Source organism: Gorilla gorilla, chromosome 3, assembly GCF_029281585.2.
Source record: "Gorilla gorilla gorilla isolate KB3781 chromosome 3, NHGRI_mGorGor1-v2.1_pri, whole genome shotgun sequence".
In the NCBI taxonomy this organism is placed as follows: domain Eukaryota; kingdom Metazoa; phylum Chordata; class Mammalia; order Primates; family Hominidae; genus Gorilla; species Gorilla gorilla.
The window spans coordinates 45,716,484-45,735,902 of NC_073227.2; the positions used below are offsets into that span (position 1 = coordinate 45,716,484).

The 19,419-nt window shown below is 44.8% G+C and overlaps 1 protein-coding gene across 3 annotated transcripts in view; it reads right to left on the minus strand.

Annotated features, from left to right (window-relative positions):
* Positions 1-844, minus strand: part of RELL1 (RELT like 1) — a 93,383-nt gene extending 92,539 nt beyond the window's left edge. Inside the window, exon 1 of one of the 3 annotated variants that reach the window (XR_008678809.2) lies at positions 620-794. Coding sequence is in view for 2 of the 3 variants with exons in the window: in XM_019025917.4 (XP_018881462.3) it covers positions 620-839 (220 nt within the window). In the remaining variant the exon portion in view is untranslated. Of the gene's footprint in view, positions 1-619 lie in introns of all 3 variants that reach the window. The other 2 variants (XM_004038531.4, XM_019025917.4) reach the window with 2 other exon arrangements.
* Between the last annotated feature and the right edge of the window lie 18,575 nt (positions 845-19,419).

Consider the following 19,419-nt stretch of genomic DNA (forward strand, 5'->3'; position numbering starts at 1 on the left):
AAAATGTAAGTTTACCAACGCGCCTTCCCTTTTTCCGAGCCTGATTTATACAGGATATATGGGAAGAAATGTGGACTCCTTGCCCTGTTACAAGAATCCATCAACCACCCAAATAAATGGAAACGTGGAAAGAGATTCAAAGTACTCCAGGTTTTAGGATATTTTAAGGTATTTAAAAGGGAGAAGGAGGCGCCGACAGCGCACCCGGTGCTCTGTGTCACGATCTTCCGCTCGCGGCGCCTTTGAGGACAAGGGCGGCGGGAAAGGGGTCCGCGGGGTTCCGAGGCGAGCGGCCGTGGAGGAAGCGCCCCCGAAGAAGGCCTGGTCCCTACGCCCGGCACAGCCCAGGGCTGGGGAACACAGATCCTCGGAGGAGGCCCCAGGGAGGGAAGGCGGGAGCGGGGCCCGCGGGAGGGGAGGGACGGGAGCCGTTGCCACGCACCGCGCCCTGCCCGGACCGCCGCGGGACAGCCAGTTGTTCAGCGCCGGGATCCCGCGGCTGTGCCAGAAAGCAGGCTCCTCGGGACGCCGCGGGGCTGCCGTCCCGACTCCTCGCTTCCTTCCGCGCTCCCGGGACCGGGCTCAGCACCCGGCGCCCCGGCTCCGACCGGACACTCACCCGGAGCCACCAGCGGCGAACTCACGGCGCCTCCCACGAAGACAGCAGCGGCTAGGACGGCGGACCCCGGGAGTGCCCGCGGAGCCATCGCCGCGTCGCTTCGCCCTCCTCCCCCAGGGCGCCTCGTCCCGCGCTCGGGAAGGCAGAGCCGCTCCGGAGCCGGCGGGCTGATCGAGTGGCTGGGCTGGGCCCCAGGGAGCGGCGAACCCCGCCCCGCCATTGCCCCGCCCCACGCCACACCCACCTCGGCTCGGTCCCGCCTCTCCCAGCGCGCCCCGGGCTCCACCTAAGCCGGCACGGGGCCCACTCATGGCTCCGCCCCCGACTCCCCGGCCACCTCAGCCTGATCCCGCCTCTCCCTGCCATTCCCGCTTCCTTTCCAAACCCGGCAGCAGCCTCAGCGGCGTAGCTAGGCCATGGACACGCCCTCTTTCTCCACCCACCTCAGCTTGGCCCCGCATCTCCCTGCCGAGCCCCGGACTCCACCTAAGAAAGCACGTGGCCCATCCATGGCCCCGCCCTTTTCCCCACCCACAGCTCAGCCCGACCCCTCCTCTCCCTACCGCTCCCGCTTCCTTTCCAAACCCAGCAGCAGCCTTGGCGGCGCAGTTAGGCTATAGCCCCGCCCTTGTGCCCTGCCCACCGTGGCCCGGCCCTGCCTCTACTTGCCACGCCCGCTTCCTTTCCAAGCCGGGCCGGGATTACGCGGGAGCCCGGGGCGGGGGGAGGGTCGCCCGGGTGCAACCTCTCTCGGTCGCTGGGACAAGGCGGGCGTGGGAAGAGAAAGAGGGAGCGCGCCCCGAGAAGCACTGGACAGTCAGAAGCGGCCAGCACTGGAGTGAGCACAGGCTTTTTTCGCTGTTGGCATGTCTATCCACTAGCATTCCCCTCGGTTGCAGGTCTAGGGAGTGATGCTGTGCTGGATGTCACGTTCTGTTGTTTGGAAATTAGCAGAAAAGATAAATAACTTAAATTTCTTCCTCTGTTTGTTTGCATTTAAGCTGCTCCTAATGGGGAAAATACCTCTATGCATTTTCAGGAACAACTTGCCTTTTTTTTAAATCGTGTGCTTGTATTGCACCTTGCGCATACTCCCGCAAAGTAGGTCTTTCAATGCCCAAGCGCTTATTATCTCCTCACATCCTCACATCAGCTCTGCGAGGTGACTATTAGAGGCCAGGGAGTAAACCCACGATGTCTGGGCCACCATGATAAATTGTAATTATCTCATTGTCATTGTGTTTGCTCGCTGCTGTGCCCTCAGCGCCTGGATGGAGGACAGACAGCACACGCTAAGAGGTCAGAAGTGTTTTCTGAAGTTGAATCATCTTCACAAGCATTAATAGGACTCAGAGGCTCTCTCTGAATAGTTCCTTTTTACTGCCCTGTAGAGACTGTTGTTACTGGGCCATCAAGCATTTGCTTGGAGGAAATTAGGGCAGGACTTGAGCAAATACTCAACACCAGCAAGAAGAGGGGGTGCATGGGGGCTGTGGGTTTTCACAGGATGGGTCTCATCCTTGAGGTGACTGATAACCTCTAGTTTTCAGAGGACTATTTATTATCTCACCGAGTCCTCCACGCAGTCTGCTGGACTATTATTACAAACATTGCGTTGATGTGGGAATTGCCAGTGACAGAAGCTCAGGCCACTACAGTACAGATGGCTGAGGCTGAAGGATGGAGCCCCTGCCCTTTGAAGCCCAAGGAGGGCACTGCGCGTCCTGCGCTCAGTTGGCAGCGCATCCTACAGTCTGGCAGTCTTAGCAGGCAGCCTTTGCTAGTTTTATATCAACATTAACACTGAGAATGGGTGCAGAGGAAAGCGATCCATGTGGATTTCTAACTAAAACAGGAGAGAATCCCGGACCTAGAAATTAAACTATGAATTAGAAGTTGTAGCCAGAACCAGCTACAAAATTTGCAGGGCACAATGCAAAATGAAAAGGCAGGGACTTCTGTTCAAAAATCATTAAGAATTTCAAGATGGCAACAACACAACATTAAATCGATTGTGGAGCCCTCCTAAACACACAGTTGCACAGGTCACACACTTATAAAGCCAGCTCTGGTTTTGTAAGTTAGAATGTAACAAAATGCTTGAATCAAGAAATCTAATCAAAATGTAAAATGTCATTTCAAAATTGAATCATGTTTCACTCTTTTCCCACAGATTGGACTTACTATTAAAAAGACGGGATCGTTTTTGGCTGGGCGCGGTAGCTCAAGCCTGTAATCCCAGCACTTTGGGAGGCCGAAGCAGGCAGATCACGAGGTCAGGAGATCGTAGACCATCCTGGCTAACACGGTGAAACCCCGTCTGTACTAAAAATACAAAAAAGTAGCCAGGCTTGGGGCCGGCCCCTGTAGTCCCAGCTACTCGGGAGGCTGAGGCAGGAGAATGGCGTGAACCCGGGAGGCGGAACTTGCAGTGAGCCGAGATTGTGCCACTGCACTGCAGCCTGGGCGACAGAGCGAGACTCCGTCTCAAAAGAAAAAAAGAAAAAACAAAAGAAAGACGGGATCATTTTTAACAACACATTTGAATTGTATATCTGTTACGGCTCTTCAGATATAAAAATCTAGTACTTAAGCCTTACCCATTATCTACCAGGCCCTTTGTTTTATAGATGAGAGATGGTTAAGTGATCTGCCTGACATATCTACTATGAGCCAGGGTTGAAACCCAGGGCTCTGAAATTTCTCTTCCTAAACTTTCCATAACACCTGCTTGACACACTCTCTATAAATGTCTTACTTTCACATACCCCATATACATGCATTTGTATGTCTTGTTAAAGGAATGAAGGAAGGGTAGGAGGAAGAGAGGGGGAGGGACGGAGGAAAGTGAAGAAGGGAAGGAGAGAGGAAAGAAAGAAAATCAAGCTTAAATTATTTTCCATATCCTTAACCCTACAGATTTATTCATACAATTTAAATAGCTTCTACATATGTATATCTAAAAATCCACTGTTTTATTTTAAAAGTAAGAACCCCAATGTAATGGAACTTCTATTCTCTATTATGAAGGGAATGTCATATTTCTTCTGAGGACATAAAATGGAAATTTTAAAACTAAGTTGTATTTCCATTTTTTCAGAAACAAGAGTTTTAATAATTCTTAACAATAACTGTCATTAATTAAAAACAATAATCCTCATTCTGCCCTTAGATTTAGCCCAATCCTATGGTGGGAACTCTTTTTGTATTCTTTCATCAATTCCTCACAATGATTTCATATTTAGGGAATCATTGTTAACACTCCTCACTTCAAAGCTGAAGGATTAGGGCATTTACCTGAGTCACATGGCCTCTCCCTGGCACCGCCAGGATGCAAATCCAGGATCAGCTCCCTTGGGCCCACACTTGCAACCTCCTCTTGCACTATTCTGCCTCTGAAATGCAGAACTCTAGTCAACTAGCTCCTCTTTTGCAATCTAAAGTATTGTTCTCATATTCCTTCACTGCATGTTTAACCTAGCCTTTCTGAACTCTGTTTCAACAATTGCTTACGTATTTTTCCTCAGTGAGAATAATTTATTGATTGATGGGAATGGATTAAAAGTCAGAGTGTATAGGATCAAATTTACAAACATATACAATGTGATGTCCTTTCTGATTTTCACTGTTTTCAGTTTCTCTGTAAGGATTCAGTTAATCATTCCCCTTAGTAGAAACCTTTCCTGTTTTCCTCTGAACTGCTAAGCTGGTGATTTTCATCACCATCATTTAAATGCATAAGCCTCAGTTGGCTGGTATGTAGTCTAATTAATGTTGAACATGCTTCCACAGAAGGCCTCTGTAGGATTTCTTTTGTGATTTAGATGTACTCATCTCTCCTTTTGAGAGGTTATATCCAGGAGATAAGCTTACATTTCTTTTTGAAAAATATGTCTGAAGGGGAATAAAATATTTTACACAATCTGGGGCTATTTTGATATGACAACAAATATGTGCTGTGTTCCTAGTACTGGGCTGAGCATGAGGGGTTGGAGGGGAGAGTCACTACAAGCTTAAGAAAAAGATTCTAACTTTGCTTTTAAAGTTTTAAGCCTACCTGGGAGAAAGGGAACTGTTGCATAAGTGAACAGAAATTGCTGGCCAGGCGCGGTGGCTCACGCCTGTAATCCCAGCACTTTGGGAGACTGAGGCAGGCGGATCACGAGGTCAGGAGATCGAGACCATCCTGGCTAACACGGTGAAACCCTGTCTCTACTAAAAATACAAAAAATTAGCCGGGTGTGGTGGCAGGCATCTGTAGTCCCAGCTACTCGGGAGGCTGAGGCAGGAGAATGGCGTGAACCCGGGAGGCGGAGCTTGCAGTGAGCCGAGATGGCACCACTGCACTCCAACCTGGGCAACAGAGCAAGACTCCATCTCAAAAAAAAAAAAAAAAGAAATGGCCAACAGCCCAGGGGTCAGGGGACACAGCCCTGCCAAAGATTCGCTCACTCTGTGACTCTCTGCAGCTTCTTTTGGGTTGGTCTTCCAACCTATAAAATACAAGGATGATAGGATGATTTCTAATGGTTCCCATCGAGCCCTAAGATTCTATACCATAATGAGTAATCAAATGATAGGGGTGCTAAGTCAGGCTAGACTGCAAAGTTTCTCAACACTGTGGACATTGTTGGTCCAGTAATTCTTTGTTGTGGGGGACTGTTGTGTGCACTGTAAGATGTCTAGCTACAATCCTTGACCTTTACTGACTAAATGCCAGCAGCTCCCACCCCAGCTGTGACAATCAAATATATCTCCAGATATTACCAAATGACTCTAGGGAACAAAATTACACCCAGTTGATAACCACTGAGCTGGAGAAATCCCAAGAAGATCAAAAGAATTGTACTGGAAGTTCTTGAGCAAGGTTTCATGAAAGAGGTGCATCTTGAGCTGGGTCTTAAAGGACTGGGATTGATGGAGAGATGAGAAATGTGTATGAATGTATGTACAGTAAAAGAATCTGCATGGTACAAACTGCAGACTGCACAGTCATACGTATGCATGAGGAAAAGAGGAAGATGGGTCAGCAATAACCGTGGGTCACAGCCAAGCATAACAGTCGACAAAAGGAGAATGGAGAGCTTCGATTGCCCAGGAATTTGTCATACTTTATAATAAATAATCTTATCTCCAAAATAGATTTTTTAAGGGAAATGAGAATAATTTCCATTGTTCAATTAAATATATTCCATCATAAATTAGGAAGCCTCAGCCAGGTGCAGTGGCTCACTCCTGTAATCCCAGCACTTTGGAAGTCCAAGGCAGGAGGATAGCTTAAGGCCAGGAGTCTGAAACCAACCTGGACAACATAGCAAGACCGTATCTTAAAAAAAAAAAAAAGAAGCTTCAAAAAAGTAAAAATCAGAGGAATCTAATGGATAGCAATGGTGTTCCTAATCTCTGTCCAATTACCTGGATCACCACATTGAGTTATGTTTCATGGGCACATGGTCTCCCAAAAATTACAAATAAGTGATTCAGACCATTTGCAACCACAGCCTCAAAATCAGGTGCATATAACACTGATACAGTTGTTCTCAGTAAAGAGCGAGAGAGAATTACAGTAAGAAACTGTGTGGTTTGGGACCAGTGAAACCCACAAATATACATTTCAGAGGATAAACTATTAAGTGCATAGTGTTTGTCTTAGACAAGCCTCCTTTTGATCACAACCAACAGAAACCTTAACAGTAAATGTAGTATAAGGATAAAGCACTCTCACAGATGTAAAGAAGGCCACGCCTGAAGCCCTCAAGCCAAGACCTCCCATGGCTGCCTCAACCCACACCCTACTCAGCATGACTTCCACAAACTGGCTGTAGATCGGTTTCCCTCAACTCAGGAGAATATGGGGCTGCCCAGCCAGGGACTCTGAGTTTAACTGTTCACCCTAGACAAGGATGTCGGACATGGTCCTCTGCTGACTGATAGGTTCTATACAGGAAAGTATCATGGAAGCCAGTAGAATCTATCAAGAGTTTTCTGGGGAAAGAAGTGATCATCAATGTCAGATGTATTGAGGAGTTTAGTAAAATAAGGACCAAAAAGTTACCCAGCAAATCAGGCAATGTGGAGTTACCTGAAGACCCTTGTGGAAGAACATTAAGCTGCATGATAGAGATGGAGCCCACCTGAAAGGCCAAGGTGGAAGGATCACTTGAGCCCAGGAGTCTGAGACCAGCCTGGGAAACATGGTGAAACCCCGACTCTACAAAAAGTACAAAAATTAGCTGGGCATCGTGGTGTACACCTGTATTCCCAGCTACTCAGGAGGCTGAGGTGGGAGGATTGCCTGAGCCCAGGGAGGTCGGGGCTGCAGTGAGCCATGCTCATGCCACTGGACTCCAGCCTGGGTGATAGAGTGAGACCTTGTCTCAAAAAAAAAAAAAAAGAAAAAAGAAAAAAAAGAAAAGAGAAAAGAGAATTCTCTGTCCAGAAACTTGGCTGAAAGAGAACAGAGAAAAAGTCATTTGGAGGACCTTGGCAGTCAAGAGAAGGTTTTTATGGATTGAAGTCAATTTTATGGGACAATTGGAAAGCACATGGAGAGAAATATGTGAAGAAATCAGAACAAGGAGAATAACTAATGTAGCAAGATTGAGAGGAACTCAATGATAGGATCAAGAGCATAGGATTTGTTGACTTCAGACAAAGACAAACACTTGATGCTCTGAAATGGAAGGGAGAGGCAAAAGAAGGGCACCCAGGTATAGATTTGTAGGTGGGAAACAGAAAGTTGAGAAAGTTCACATTAATAGAGGCAAAACCATTGCTATGATTTGAATGTCCCAGCCAAAATTTATGTTAAAATTTAGTTGCCATTGTGATGGTATTAAGAAGTGGGACCTTTAAGAGGTGATCAGATTGTGAGGGCTCTGCCCTTAATAATAGATTAAGGCCTTTATCTCAGGAGTGGGTTAGTTATTGAGGGAGTGGGTTCCAGATAAAAAGGATGAATTCTGCCCAGTTTCCACTCTGTCTCCTGTGTTCACTTACCTTCTGCTTTCTGCCATGGGATAATGCAACATGAAGGCCCTCACCAGATGCTGGCGCCATGCTCTTGGACTTCCCGGTCTCCAGAACTGTGAGACAAATAAATTTCTATTGTTTAGAAATCAGCCACTCTATGGTATTCTGTTATAGAAGCTGAAAATGGACTAAGGCAGCCATCCTCTGACAGTGGAATAGATGGGAATGGTGCAGGGGTTTTGAGGTGACTATGTTAAGGCCCCCAGTAAAGGTGTCTGGGTTGTGTACTGCACAAGAGCACCATATGTTAACTTATCCCAGAATGTGAAGGCCAGAATCTCTGGTCACAGAAAAGCAGAAAATATACTCCTCCTGAATATAAGCCCACAATATACATAAGGCCATGCATATACTTGGAAAAAGTATGTGTCCTGTGTGAATCACGCTCCAAGCATCCCCTGAAGTTACTGCTCCCACACTCGGAGGTCTGACTCATGTCTACCAGACTCCAACCTTGCTTCTTTTTCCCTGTGGCAGGAGGGTACAGATAGCACAGAATATACAAGCTACTGACACTGTGGAAACCAAACGTTGGGGAGGGGGGCAGGTTGTTACAATGTGTGCACAGAATGTGTGTAAGAATGTGTGTGCAGCCAAGGAAGCTTCCCACAAGGACCCTGGAAATCCCCCCAATTCCCCCTACCGCAAGGTCAGAGCTGTCTAGATTGAGCCACAATATCATAATAAACTAAATGGTGGAAGGGGCACTTTTTGCCAATCCTCAGGGCCCCTGAGAGTTGTAAGGATTTGCATGATCACTGAAGGGAATGGGAGAGCTGTCCAGCATGTGCACTGCTGTGCATCGCGGAGGGTATAGCTGGGACTGCAGCCCATGAATTTTTCATGGGCCAATCTGCAGGATTGAGTGATGCTCTGTACGCATACCTGGAAACTCAGAGGTAGAAATGGAGAAGGCAGTTTAGGAAATAGATCCATGGTTAGGGTTTTTCCAGGAAGGAGCCTGATATTCTAGAGGCTTTTCAAGGAATTTCGCGGTTTTGAAGGATAAGGGGTTCAGGTGTTGAGCTTCAGGATAGGCTGGTTAGGCCACAAAATGACTGATTTACTGAGAGAATTTGGAGGGTCTGGTAGTCTATGAGGTGTGAGATCGGGATAGTGGGAAGGAGGGTATGAGAGAGCTGAACCTTTCTCAACCTAGTCCTTGCTGCCAATGTCTTTGGAACTCTTGAGAATCTCATATGAGCCATTCTGTTGCCAAGGCGCAGGTTAATAAAACAAATTCTCCTCTTCTTCCTTTCAGCATTGCCAACAAGTTAGTCTATTTGGATAGCTTCTTAGTTCCTGCTACTACAAAATCTGTCCCTTTATAGGGGACAATCTTCTCATTCCATCCTGGGTTTAGCATGGACCATCACATCCCCACAGTTGCCACCACTGTGACACCAGGAGGACAACATATGGGCCCTTTTATATTAAAGGATTTCCCGAAAACCAGAGAGAAAATAAGAAAAGAGGGAACATTCAGAAAACTACAGAAGCTTACAAAGTGTTTGTCTAGTCTAAGCCAGATTATAACTACAGGAGTTACATGAGTTAATGGCATGAGTTATGTGTAGGTGAAATAACTATGTGTTATTTCTACAAATAGGAATATAATGCCAACCATGTAAGTGATTCCAAGTTTTCTGGTGGCCACATTAAAAAATAAGAACAGGTGAAATTAGTTATAATAATAGATTTCATTTAATCCTATATATCCAAAATACCATTTCAATATGTGTATTAGTCCATTTGCATGCTGCTGATAAAAACATATCCAAGACTGGGCAACTTACAAAAGAAAAGGTTTTAATTGGACTTACAGTTCCATGTGGCTGGGGAATGTCTCACAACCATGGTGGAGGGCAAAAGGCACTTTTTACATGGCTGCAGCAAAAGAGAATGAAGAAGAAGCAAAAGTGGAAACCCCTGATAAACCCATCAGATCTCGTGAGACTTATTAAGTATCGTGAGAATAGCACAGGAAAGACCAGTCCCCATGATTCAATTACCTCCCCCTGGATCCCTCCCATGACACATGGGAATTCTGGGTGATATAATTCAAGCTGAGATTTGGGTGGGGGCACAGCCAAACCATGTCAACATGTAATCAAAATATTAAAATTACTAATGAGATATTTATCATTCTTTTTACCATACTATGTCTCTACCTGTGACTGTCCCTTCTTATCCCACAACCATGGCAGAATGCTCCTATGATCTTACTTATAGTAGGCACTCCTTTGCTACATCCTCCCTGGCCCCTAGCCCTTGGTTGCCTGCAGGGTCACGTTTATCTGTTTAGCTAGAAGTAACCTCAGCGTCTAGCCTCTGGGTAGCTCCTGTCCATGCAGGATCCAGCTTCTCCCTTTCAGGCAACAGACACTTGCCTCTAACATATTTGAGTTGAAGAAGGTTGGTCTCTTGGCCACCATGACTCAGCCCACTCTGCCAGCTGTTTATTCATGGTCAACTGGCTGCTAACTGCTCTCTGGATGTAGTTCTGCGGTAGCCACTGTGGCCTCACATGGGTGGCTGCACTTCTGTTTGTTGCCCCTCCCCAGACAGGTACAGTTGCCCTCTTCTTCCCCCACTACAACATACTGACAAAAAGGAGCTGTGTGTAACAGACTTTTCCTGATGATTTGGCCAATATCATCTATAGATCCCTGGTCTTAACTTATCTCTTTATTGTAGCCCTGCTTCTCTCTCTCTCTCTCTCTCTCTCTCTCTCCCCCCTCTTTCTCTTTCTCTTTCTCTCTCTCTTAGAATTCTAAGACCTTCAACATGCCTCACCATCAGCCCACCTTCCCCAAAAAAGACCCTGAAAATGTTTATTACTTTATTGTGATATAGAGGATCAGCTGAGCCTATTCTAGATTGCAAAAGTTTTAACCTGGAGTCCGTGGACTCCCAGGGAGTCTGCAAATTGAATTTAGGGGGGTTGTTGACTTGAGTAGAAAAAAAAATCACCTCTTTATTTTCAATAACTTCAACATGAAGTTTGGCACTTCCTTTAACTATGAATGTAGGCAACAACCTCAGTAACATTAGCAGTATCTATGACACTGACATATGTCTATGTAGCTAGGACTACAGGTGCGCACAACCACACCCAGCTATGTTTTTTTTTTGTTTTATTTTGTTTTTTTGTTTTTTTTTTTTTAGAAACAGGGTCTCATTTTATTACCTAGGCTGGTCTTGAACTCCTGGGCTCAAGCAGTGTGCCCGCCTTAGCCTCCCAAAGTGCTGAGATTAGAGGCATGAGCCACTGCACTCAGCTGACATTATTTAAATATAATTGGTTTTCTTTGTAATACTATGTATTTTATTTTATGCATAGGAAAACATGATTCAGAGATGAGATTCAATAGGCTATACTGACTGGCAAAGGGATCCGAGGCACATGCATACACACACACACACACACACACACACACACACACACACATTTAGAGCTACCTGTCTAGGCTCCCTTTGCATAATCACACCCCTTGTGGAATTTTCCTATGCAAAGGTAACTTTCCCAGATGCTGCTTTCTCTGGAAACTGCTGCAATTATAACCAAGGCTTGAGGAATGTAAGTAATTTTATCTAGCTAGCTATTTAACAGCACAGACCTATAAATTTATTCAGTGGGGATATTTCTTTCCTTGCTCATGGATGAAGTTTAGAGCAAGTCCCTTAATTTTCCTGGTAATAAATCTTTAAGGTAATAAAACTACTCCAGACACTAATTGAAACTCAAGTCCCCTGCAATACTTTAAAACTCTCTCTCTCTCTCTCTCTCTCTCCCTGCTGCTTGTGTCCCAGCACACAGTGTAGTGGACCATTGTGCACCGCCCACAGGGATGTCCCAGTCATCCCCCAGCTGCTGAGATTGGCCCTGATGGTTCTCAGTTGAGTGGCTTCTCTGGAAATTGCCCTTAGTAAAAGAAAATGCCTCAGCCAAGGTCATACCTCTTCCCCAGGGACAGCCCTCATCCAATGACTGGTTAATGGGGGTGAGGAAGTGTTGAGCACCCTCTTCCAAGGTCAGACAAGTTAAGAAGGACCACCCAGCTGTAGAACTGTCTCATAGGAAAGGCTGAGGCCTCTGTTACAGCTGCATTCCCGTTCACTGTCTCCTCTGCCCAATCCTACTCCCTCCGCCCCAACACACAGGTGTCAATCCACCAGGCACACTCTAACAAATCTATAAATCTTCTTCTCACCATCTTTATCCTGAAGAAATCGGCCTTTTTTTCTCCTTTTCTGCCAGGTTTTTCTTATCCTCATTCCCCACCTTGCCAACCAGTTTTGGTTTTGATTTTGTTTTTTTGACCTTCACAGGCTTGCGTTGTGGGTGAAAGAGAAAGAAAAAGAGACAGAAAGTTCTACTTTGGTACCCTCATCAGAGATAAATGGTATTGGAATGTGTTAAAAGCAGAATTTTTTTTTTTTTTTTTTTTTTAGACAGAGTCTCATCCTGTCACCCAGGCTGAGGTGCAATGGTGCAATCTCAGCTCACTGCAGCCTCCACCTGCCGGGTTCAAGCGATTCTCATGCCTCAGCCTCCCAAGCAGCTGGGATTACGGGTGCCTGCCACAACACCTGGCTAATTTTTGTATTTTTTTTAGTAGAGATGGGTTTTCACCATATTGGCCATGCTGGTCTCGAACTCCTGACCTCAAGTGATCCTCCTACCTCGGCCTCCCAGCTTACAGGCATGAGCCATCGCACCAAGCCAAAAAGCAGACATTTTTCTCCTGAGAATTCTTACGGTTTTTTGGAGACATCTCTAGATCTTCCCTGCCCTCCCCCTTCCCACTGCCCCTTTATCCCTGGAAATCTACCTTCCTCTATTCTCTTTAAAGAGAAGGAACAGGCTGGGCATAGTGGCTTACGCCTGTAATCCCACACTTTGGGAGGCCGAGGTGGGTGGATCACAAGGTCAGGAGTTCGAGACCAGCCTGGCCAATATGGTGAAACCCCAGCTCTAATAAAAATACAAAAATTAGCTGGGCATGGCGGCATGCATCTGGTAGTCCCAGCTAGTCGGGGAGCTGAGGCAGAAGAATCGCTTGAACCCAGGAGGCGGAGGTTGCAGTGAGCCGAGATAGTGCCACTTGCCTCCAGCCTGGGCGACAGAGTGAGACTCCGTCTCAAAACAAACGAGAGAAGGAACATCTGCTCTGCTGGCTCTTCACATCTTCTACAGACTGTGGACACCCAGTGCTACCTCCAGCTTCTTTCTCCTAAGGACTGCTTGCCCCTTCAGGCCGCCTCGTAGATAAGCCCTTTCACGCTTGCACCACAGGAAACATTCTTTGCTCCAAAAATCTCTGGAACGGGCTTCAGAGAGGAGATGACCCTGAGGGAGGAAAGCATGTGGGTTGGCGTGTTTGGCAGCATAGTGGCCCCAAAGATGCCCATGTCCTAGTCTCTGGAACCTGTGAATATGTTAACCTGGGTGAAAGAGTGAGACTGTCTCAAAAAGAACAAAAAAAGAGGGAGGCAGAACAGTAAAGTCAGTCAAAGGAGCATGTGAATATGAAAGACACAGAGATGTGATGCTGCTGACTTCGAAGATGGAGGGAAGGGACCATGAGTCCAGGAAGATAGAAGGTCTCTGCAAACTGTAAGGACAAGAAATTGGATTTTCTCGGCCAGGTGCGGTGGCTCACGCCTATAATCCCAGCACTTTGGGAGGCCGAGGCGGGCGGATCACGAGGTCAGGAGATCGAGACCAGCCTGGCTAACATGGTGAAACCCCGTCTCTACTAAAAATACAAAAAAATTAGCCGGGCGTGGTGGCAGGCGCCTGTAGTCCCAGCTACTCGGAAGGCTGAGGCAAGACAATGGCGTGAACCTAGGGGGCGGAGCTTGCAGTGAGCCGAGATCACGCCACTGCATTCTGGCCTGGGGTGACAGGGCGAGACTCCGTCTCAAAAAAAAAAAAGGAAAAGAAAAAGGATTTTCTCCTAGAGCCTCCAGACAGGAGAGTACCCTGGCCATGCTTTGATTTTAGCCCAGGGAGACTCGTTTTAGGCTTCTATCCTACAGAACTGTAAGATCATACATTTGTGTTAAGATGCTACGTTGTGGTAATTTGTTACAGCAGCAATACAGAACCAGTGCAGCAGGGTAACTCAGCCTCCACACAATGGTTCTTGGAGGGTTAGTAAAAGAAAGCTAGTTCTTGAAGGGTTATTGAACAGAGCATAAGACTGCAAACTTCTTGAACCCAGCCCCACGGGCCCTACATTAGAAGTAAAGTCTGGGCACGTATGCATGAATTCAGAGCTATATATTAATATGACCTTTGAGCAACTCCAATGTGATGCTTAGAATCTAGACCAGCCAGGGATCTCAGGAGTCCTGGAAAAGCATCCCCAACTTTCAAAAGGTCCCAGTCATCATCACTACTGCAGGGACCAAGATACAGAACAGGTGCACTGACCAGACCCTCTCTCCTCTCTTCTCTTTCTCCCAGGGGATAAAAAGTAGGATGGTCCCTGTATCGTGTCAGCCTATTGATTGGAGAAACATCATAAGCCTACAAATGTTGAAGCTGTTTATATCTGTCACTGTATTTCTGGTATTGAACACAGTGCTATGCACTCACTACGCACTCAGTTAATGTGTGGACTTTTTCTTTTTTCTTTCTCTTTTTTTTTTCTTGTAAGACTAGTTAAGTGCAGTAGTGAGAAGGAAGGGAAGAGTAGAACAAGGAGTGCAATCGTAACCAACTGTGACCAGCTGAGATAACTTGCTACCTTTAGACCAACCTCAGTAAATGTGTTGACATAGTGTCTTAGACTTCCTTTGTGATATGAATAAGTTCAACAGTCCTGCGATGAGCCATGTGAATTTAAATGGCAATCTAAGCCAAGATCATGATGGCAAGTCTCGGGGCAGTAAAGAACAAACAAATGGTGCCTCTTTCTCTAATGAGCCTTAACTTAATATCTCAGTTGGAAACATAATGGTAAGATAAGCTCCAATTTTCCCAGCAAAGCTGTGTATTCAAAATTGACATTGGCAAACTTAGTGCAGTTTGTTTTAATTCTTGCTCCTGTAGCTGAGGACTGTCAGAGGTGATAAGGAGTTTGGTCCTGGCCATGAAGGTACAAAATAGTAGATGAAAACGCCATTTGGGGAAATCTGTTCCTGGACCTTTCTTAAGCAGTTGGTATCTAAATTGTGGGAAAATGCAGAATATTGTGAAATGCATCAAACACTGTCTCCACCGGGAGATTCAAATGAAAACTTTAAGTTATTTGATCATCTAATGACCTGAAGGTGACTTGGCAGGTTCTCAATGGATGGTAAGGGCTCTTTGTCTGGTCTGTAGCACTTTCCATGCAGCCTAACAGATGCTCCAAGGCAAGATGATTTTTAGGATTGTGACAGGGGTTTGCATTCATCAGGGTGTTGGGCAACACTGCAAAAGGGATAACATTTGCTTTTAGTGCTTTTTCATATTGTTTAACTCACTTTCTTCCAGTCCTTTCCCTGCCTACCCTCAAGAAGTGTCTCCATCCCTCACCCCTCCACACTTCTCCTTCACTGCATAAAGTTGTGCCTTCTCCAGCTCTGCTGCCCGAAAGTCAGTGCTGCTGGTGTCAGCCAGATGAAATGTGCTTCACTGATTGACTGTCAGTCTTCCTCATAAGTATTCTAATTTTCACTAGGAATTTAACCTTTAAATCCACCTTTAATTAAAAATATTCTGAACTATCAGACCCAGTAGATAACTACAAAGCATCCATGTATATAATATAGTTATGGAAAAGAAGGTTAAGCAGAACTATGTAGTTTGATATATTACAATAAGCTAATATTTAAGCACTTATACATGAACATATTTAATTTGTCTTTATATAAACCCAGTTGTATATGTGTCTGTACATTAAAATATATCTAAAATGCAGAGTATGTGAGATTAGAGTTCATTTATAAAATTGCTGTAATTTCAATTTGGCCGATTCATCTGCACAATGATAGGTAAGTACTGTCTGAATGTTAAGAAAAGGCTTGAAAAAGTGAAAAATCAGACTGTCCAAAATCACCTGTAAAAAAGTTAAGATAGTGAATTTTAAAATAATCAAAATTAAGTACAGAAAATGACTTTTTAAATAACTTGCTGGTTTTTAATTCAATAAAGCTGTGAGGTTTTGAACTAGCTTGCTTTTTATGCCCTGACATTTTGATTTTTCTGTGTTTGAACCTAGTTCCTTACTGCAGTCTGCAGATGGCCTGGTGTAGTGAGGTTGGCTTTAGTATCACATTCTTCAACAGCTCCAGTCCACAGACTTATTTTCAGAATCACACTTATTAGGTCCTTCATGGAAACTGCTAGCCAACCAAGTGCTTTTTTTTTTTTTTTTTTTGAGACGGAGTTTCACTCTTGTTGCCTAGGCTGGAGTGCAATGGCACACTATCTTGGCTCACTGCAACCTCCGCCTCCCGGGTTCAAGCGATTCTCGTGCCTCAGCCTCCCAAGTAGCTGGGATTACAGCCATGCGCCACCACACCCAGCTAATTTTTTGTATTTAGTAAAGACAGGGTTTCGCCATGTTGGTCAGGCTGGTCTGGAACCGCTGACCTCAGGTGATCCACCCGCCTTGGCCTCCCAGAGTGCTGGGATTACAGGAGTGCGCCACTGCGCCCAGCCCCAAGTGCTTTCAATGCCACCAACCTTTTGGTTACCCATTAAAACAGAAAAGGAGGCCCCCCAGTGATCTGTTATGTGCTTTGGATTTTACTTATCTATCTCCTCCAAACCTCAAACATCTACATTTTAAAAAATATTTTTCCTCTGTTAACTAAATACAAGCTCTTTTAAAAATTACGGAAAAATAGAAAAATCACCACAAGTTAATTGCTAAAAAAGTACCATGTTGAGTATATTTTGGTAACCTATTGTGTCTGTGGGGTTTTTTTGAACTAATATTATAGCATTAGCACTTCCTCATGTCATTAAATGGTCTCCAAAAACATGATTTTAATGACTGTAAAACATGAACCGTTCTCTTAGAGCAGACATCAATATTAATTCTTATACTAATGCCAAGAGAAACAGCCTTGTTCATTAACTGCATACCTACATTTTAAAAGACATATTTCTAGAAGTAGTTTTAAATACTCTTGGTGCTCCCCTAGACAGAAATTGGAATAAAGGAAAACCCATTTCAATCAAAACTTTAGCCAGGGTGCACCATAGCTCTTTCTGCTAGCTGGACCTTTAAAGCAGTTCTGTGCTAAAGAACTTTTTGTGATGACAAAATGTTCCTTATCTGCGCTAATATGTAGCCACCAGCCATGTGTGGCTATTGAACATTTGAAATGTGACTCATGAGAATGAGGAACTGAATGCTACATTTTATTTAGTTTTAATTAATTCAAATCTAAACGTAAGTAACTACATGTGGCTAGTGGCTGCCATATGGGACAGCACAATGGAAAATAGCAGAATATATCTGAGGCTGGGCGCAGTGGGTCACGCCTGTAATCCCAACACTTTAGGAGGCCAAGGCAGGCAGTTCACTTGAGCCCAGGAGTTCGAGACTAACCTGGGCAACATGATGAAACCCTGTCTCTACTAAAAATACAAAAAGTTGGCCAAGTGTGTTGAGCACCTGTAGTCCCATCTACTCAGGAGGCTGAGGTGGGAGGATTGCTTGAGCCTGGTAAATCGAGGCTGCAGTAAGCCGAGATAGCACCACTGTACTCCAGACTGGGTGATGAATTGAGACCCTGTCCCCACCCCCCCGCCAAAAAAAAAGAATATATTTGGTTGTACCTGGGGTTTACCAAGTAATACTTTTAAAAACATTTTTGATTTAAGTGCAAAATCTACACTATCCCTAATAATGGCAATTGCAGTTTTAATTTTTTAATTTTTTTAATTTTTTAGCTATAGTGCCTACCCATTATTTAGCTTAATGATAGGCTTTGATGAATGGCAGTATACAAATAGTATCCAACAACCTAGATATCTTATACCTTTTCAGATATTGCAGTGATTTTAATTACCACAAAGAATCTGAAGACTCTTAAGAAATTATGTTTGACAAATACTAATTATGTTATTCAGATTTTGTGAAGTAGTTTCAGACATAATGGAAATATGGCACTCAGAACACCAGAGAGATTTGAAAGACATATTACTCCAGAGTATTCCTAAGTGTTCCACATTCTGGGCAGGAGGGGCGGGGTGGGGGGGAGTACAAAAGCAGCCTACTTTGTGGTTCTTAGTTCACATCTATAAAGAAGTTAAATGGGGTTTTGGTTCATGTTTGGGAAGAAACTCAGAAGTTGCACATTTTCAGGAAAAAACTGTCTCTGAGATGTGATCTTACCTAACTCACATTTAGTTCGTATCTCATCACCAACTCCTTCACTGCTGAGTCAGCCAACATCAGCAAAGGCCGCAGAAGCATCTTACATTCTCCCACTTGGAAGGCGCTCCTGGCCTCCTGCCTCCCTTGTCTTCAACAGGATGGCATTTACCCATCTTCCAACTCCCTGAAGAAAGGTCACTTCCCCTGACTAATGCTCTCCTCTGTCACACAGACTGCTGCATTCCATACGTCTCACTTAATAACATTCATCACTCTCCTCACCTCTTATTCAATATGTCTTCCAGAAATCCCTTGAGGTTGAGGACCATGGGCTGTGTTGTCTTATTTGCTACATCTGCAGTGCCTGGTCTATACATAACGGGTGTTCTATAAATATTTAATAGATGCATAAATGAATTTAATCTTTGCAATCACCATAGGAGAAGAGTTTTCATTCTCATCGTGGGCGAGGAAAGTAAGGCAAGGAAAGTTTTCATCCTCATTGTGGGCGAGGAAAGTAATGATCAGAAACAGTATATTTGTTCAGGGTCTCACAGCTGAGAAGTTGGATGTGGGATATGAACCCAGTTCTTTTTTTTTTTTGAGATGTTAAGATGGAGTCTCAGTCTGTCACCCAGGTTGTAGTGCAGTGGCAAAATCTCGGCTCACTGCAACCTCCACCTCCTGGGTTCAATCGATTCTCCTGCCTCAGCCTCCCAAGTAGCTGGGATTACAGGCTCATGCCACCACACCCAGCTGATTTTTGTATTTTTAGTAAATACAGGGTTTCACCATGTTGGCCAGGCTGGTCTTGAACTCCTGACCTCAAGTGATTTACCCACTTCGGCTTCCCAAAGTGCTGGGATTACGGGCATAAGCCACCATACCTGGCCTGAACCCAGTTCTTTTGACTGCAAGTCCGGTACCCTTTTCATTACATGAGAGTTGCCCTCTTATTTTTCTTCTCTAGGTAGGCATTGAGCATTCACCTCTATATCCTTAGCCTAAGCTCTCCTCAGCTAAATTCATCCCTACAACTTCTGCTTTCCACCCAATAGCAGAATCAATTCAGATGCATTTTCTGCCATTTTAAAAGAAGGATCACCTTTACTCCAGTATCTAATAACATGTTCATTTCTTTCTAAGTTCTCACCAGAAGCATATTTAACATTCATATTTCTACCCACCATTTATTCAAGGGGATCTACGTTTCCTTTGAATCAAGGATCTCAAAATTCTTGCGACCTCTACCAATTATCCAATTCTAAAGCTACTTCCACATTTTTATGTATTTGTTACAGAAGCACTCCACTTCCCAGTACCAAAATCTCTTTTATTTTATTTTATTTTTATTTTTTGAGATGGAGTTTTGCCCTTGCCCAAGCTAGAGTGCAATGGCGCAATCACGGCTCACTGCAACCTCCACCTCCCGGGTCCAAG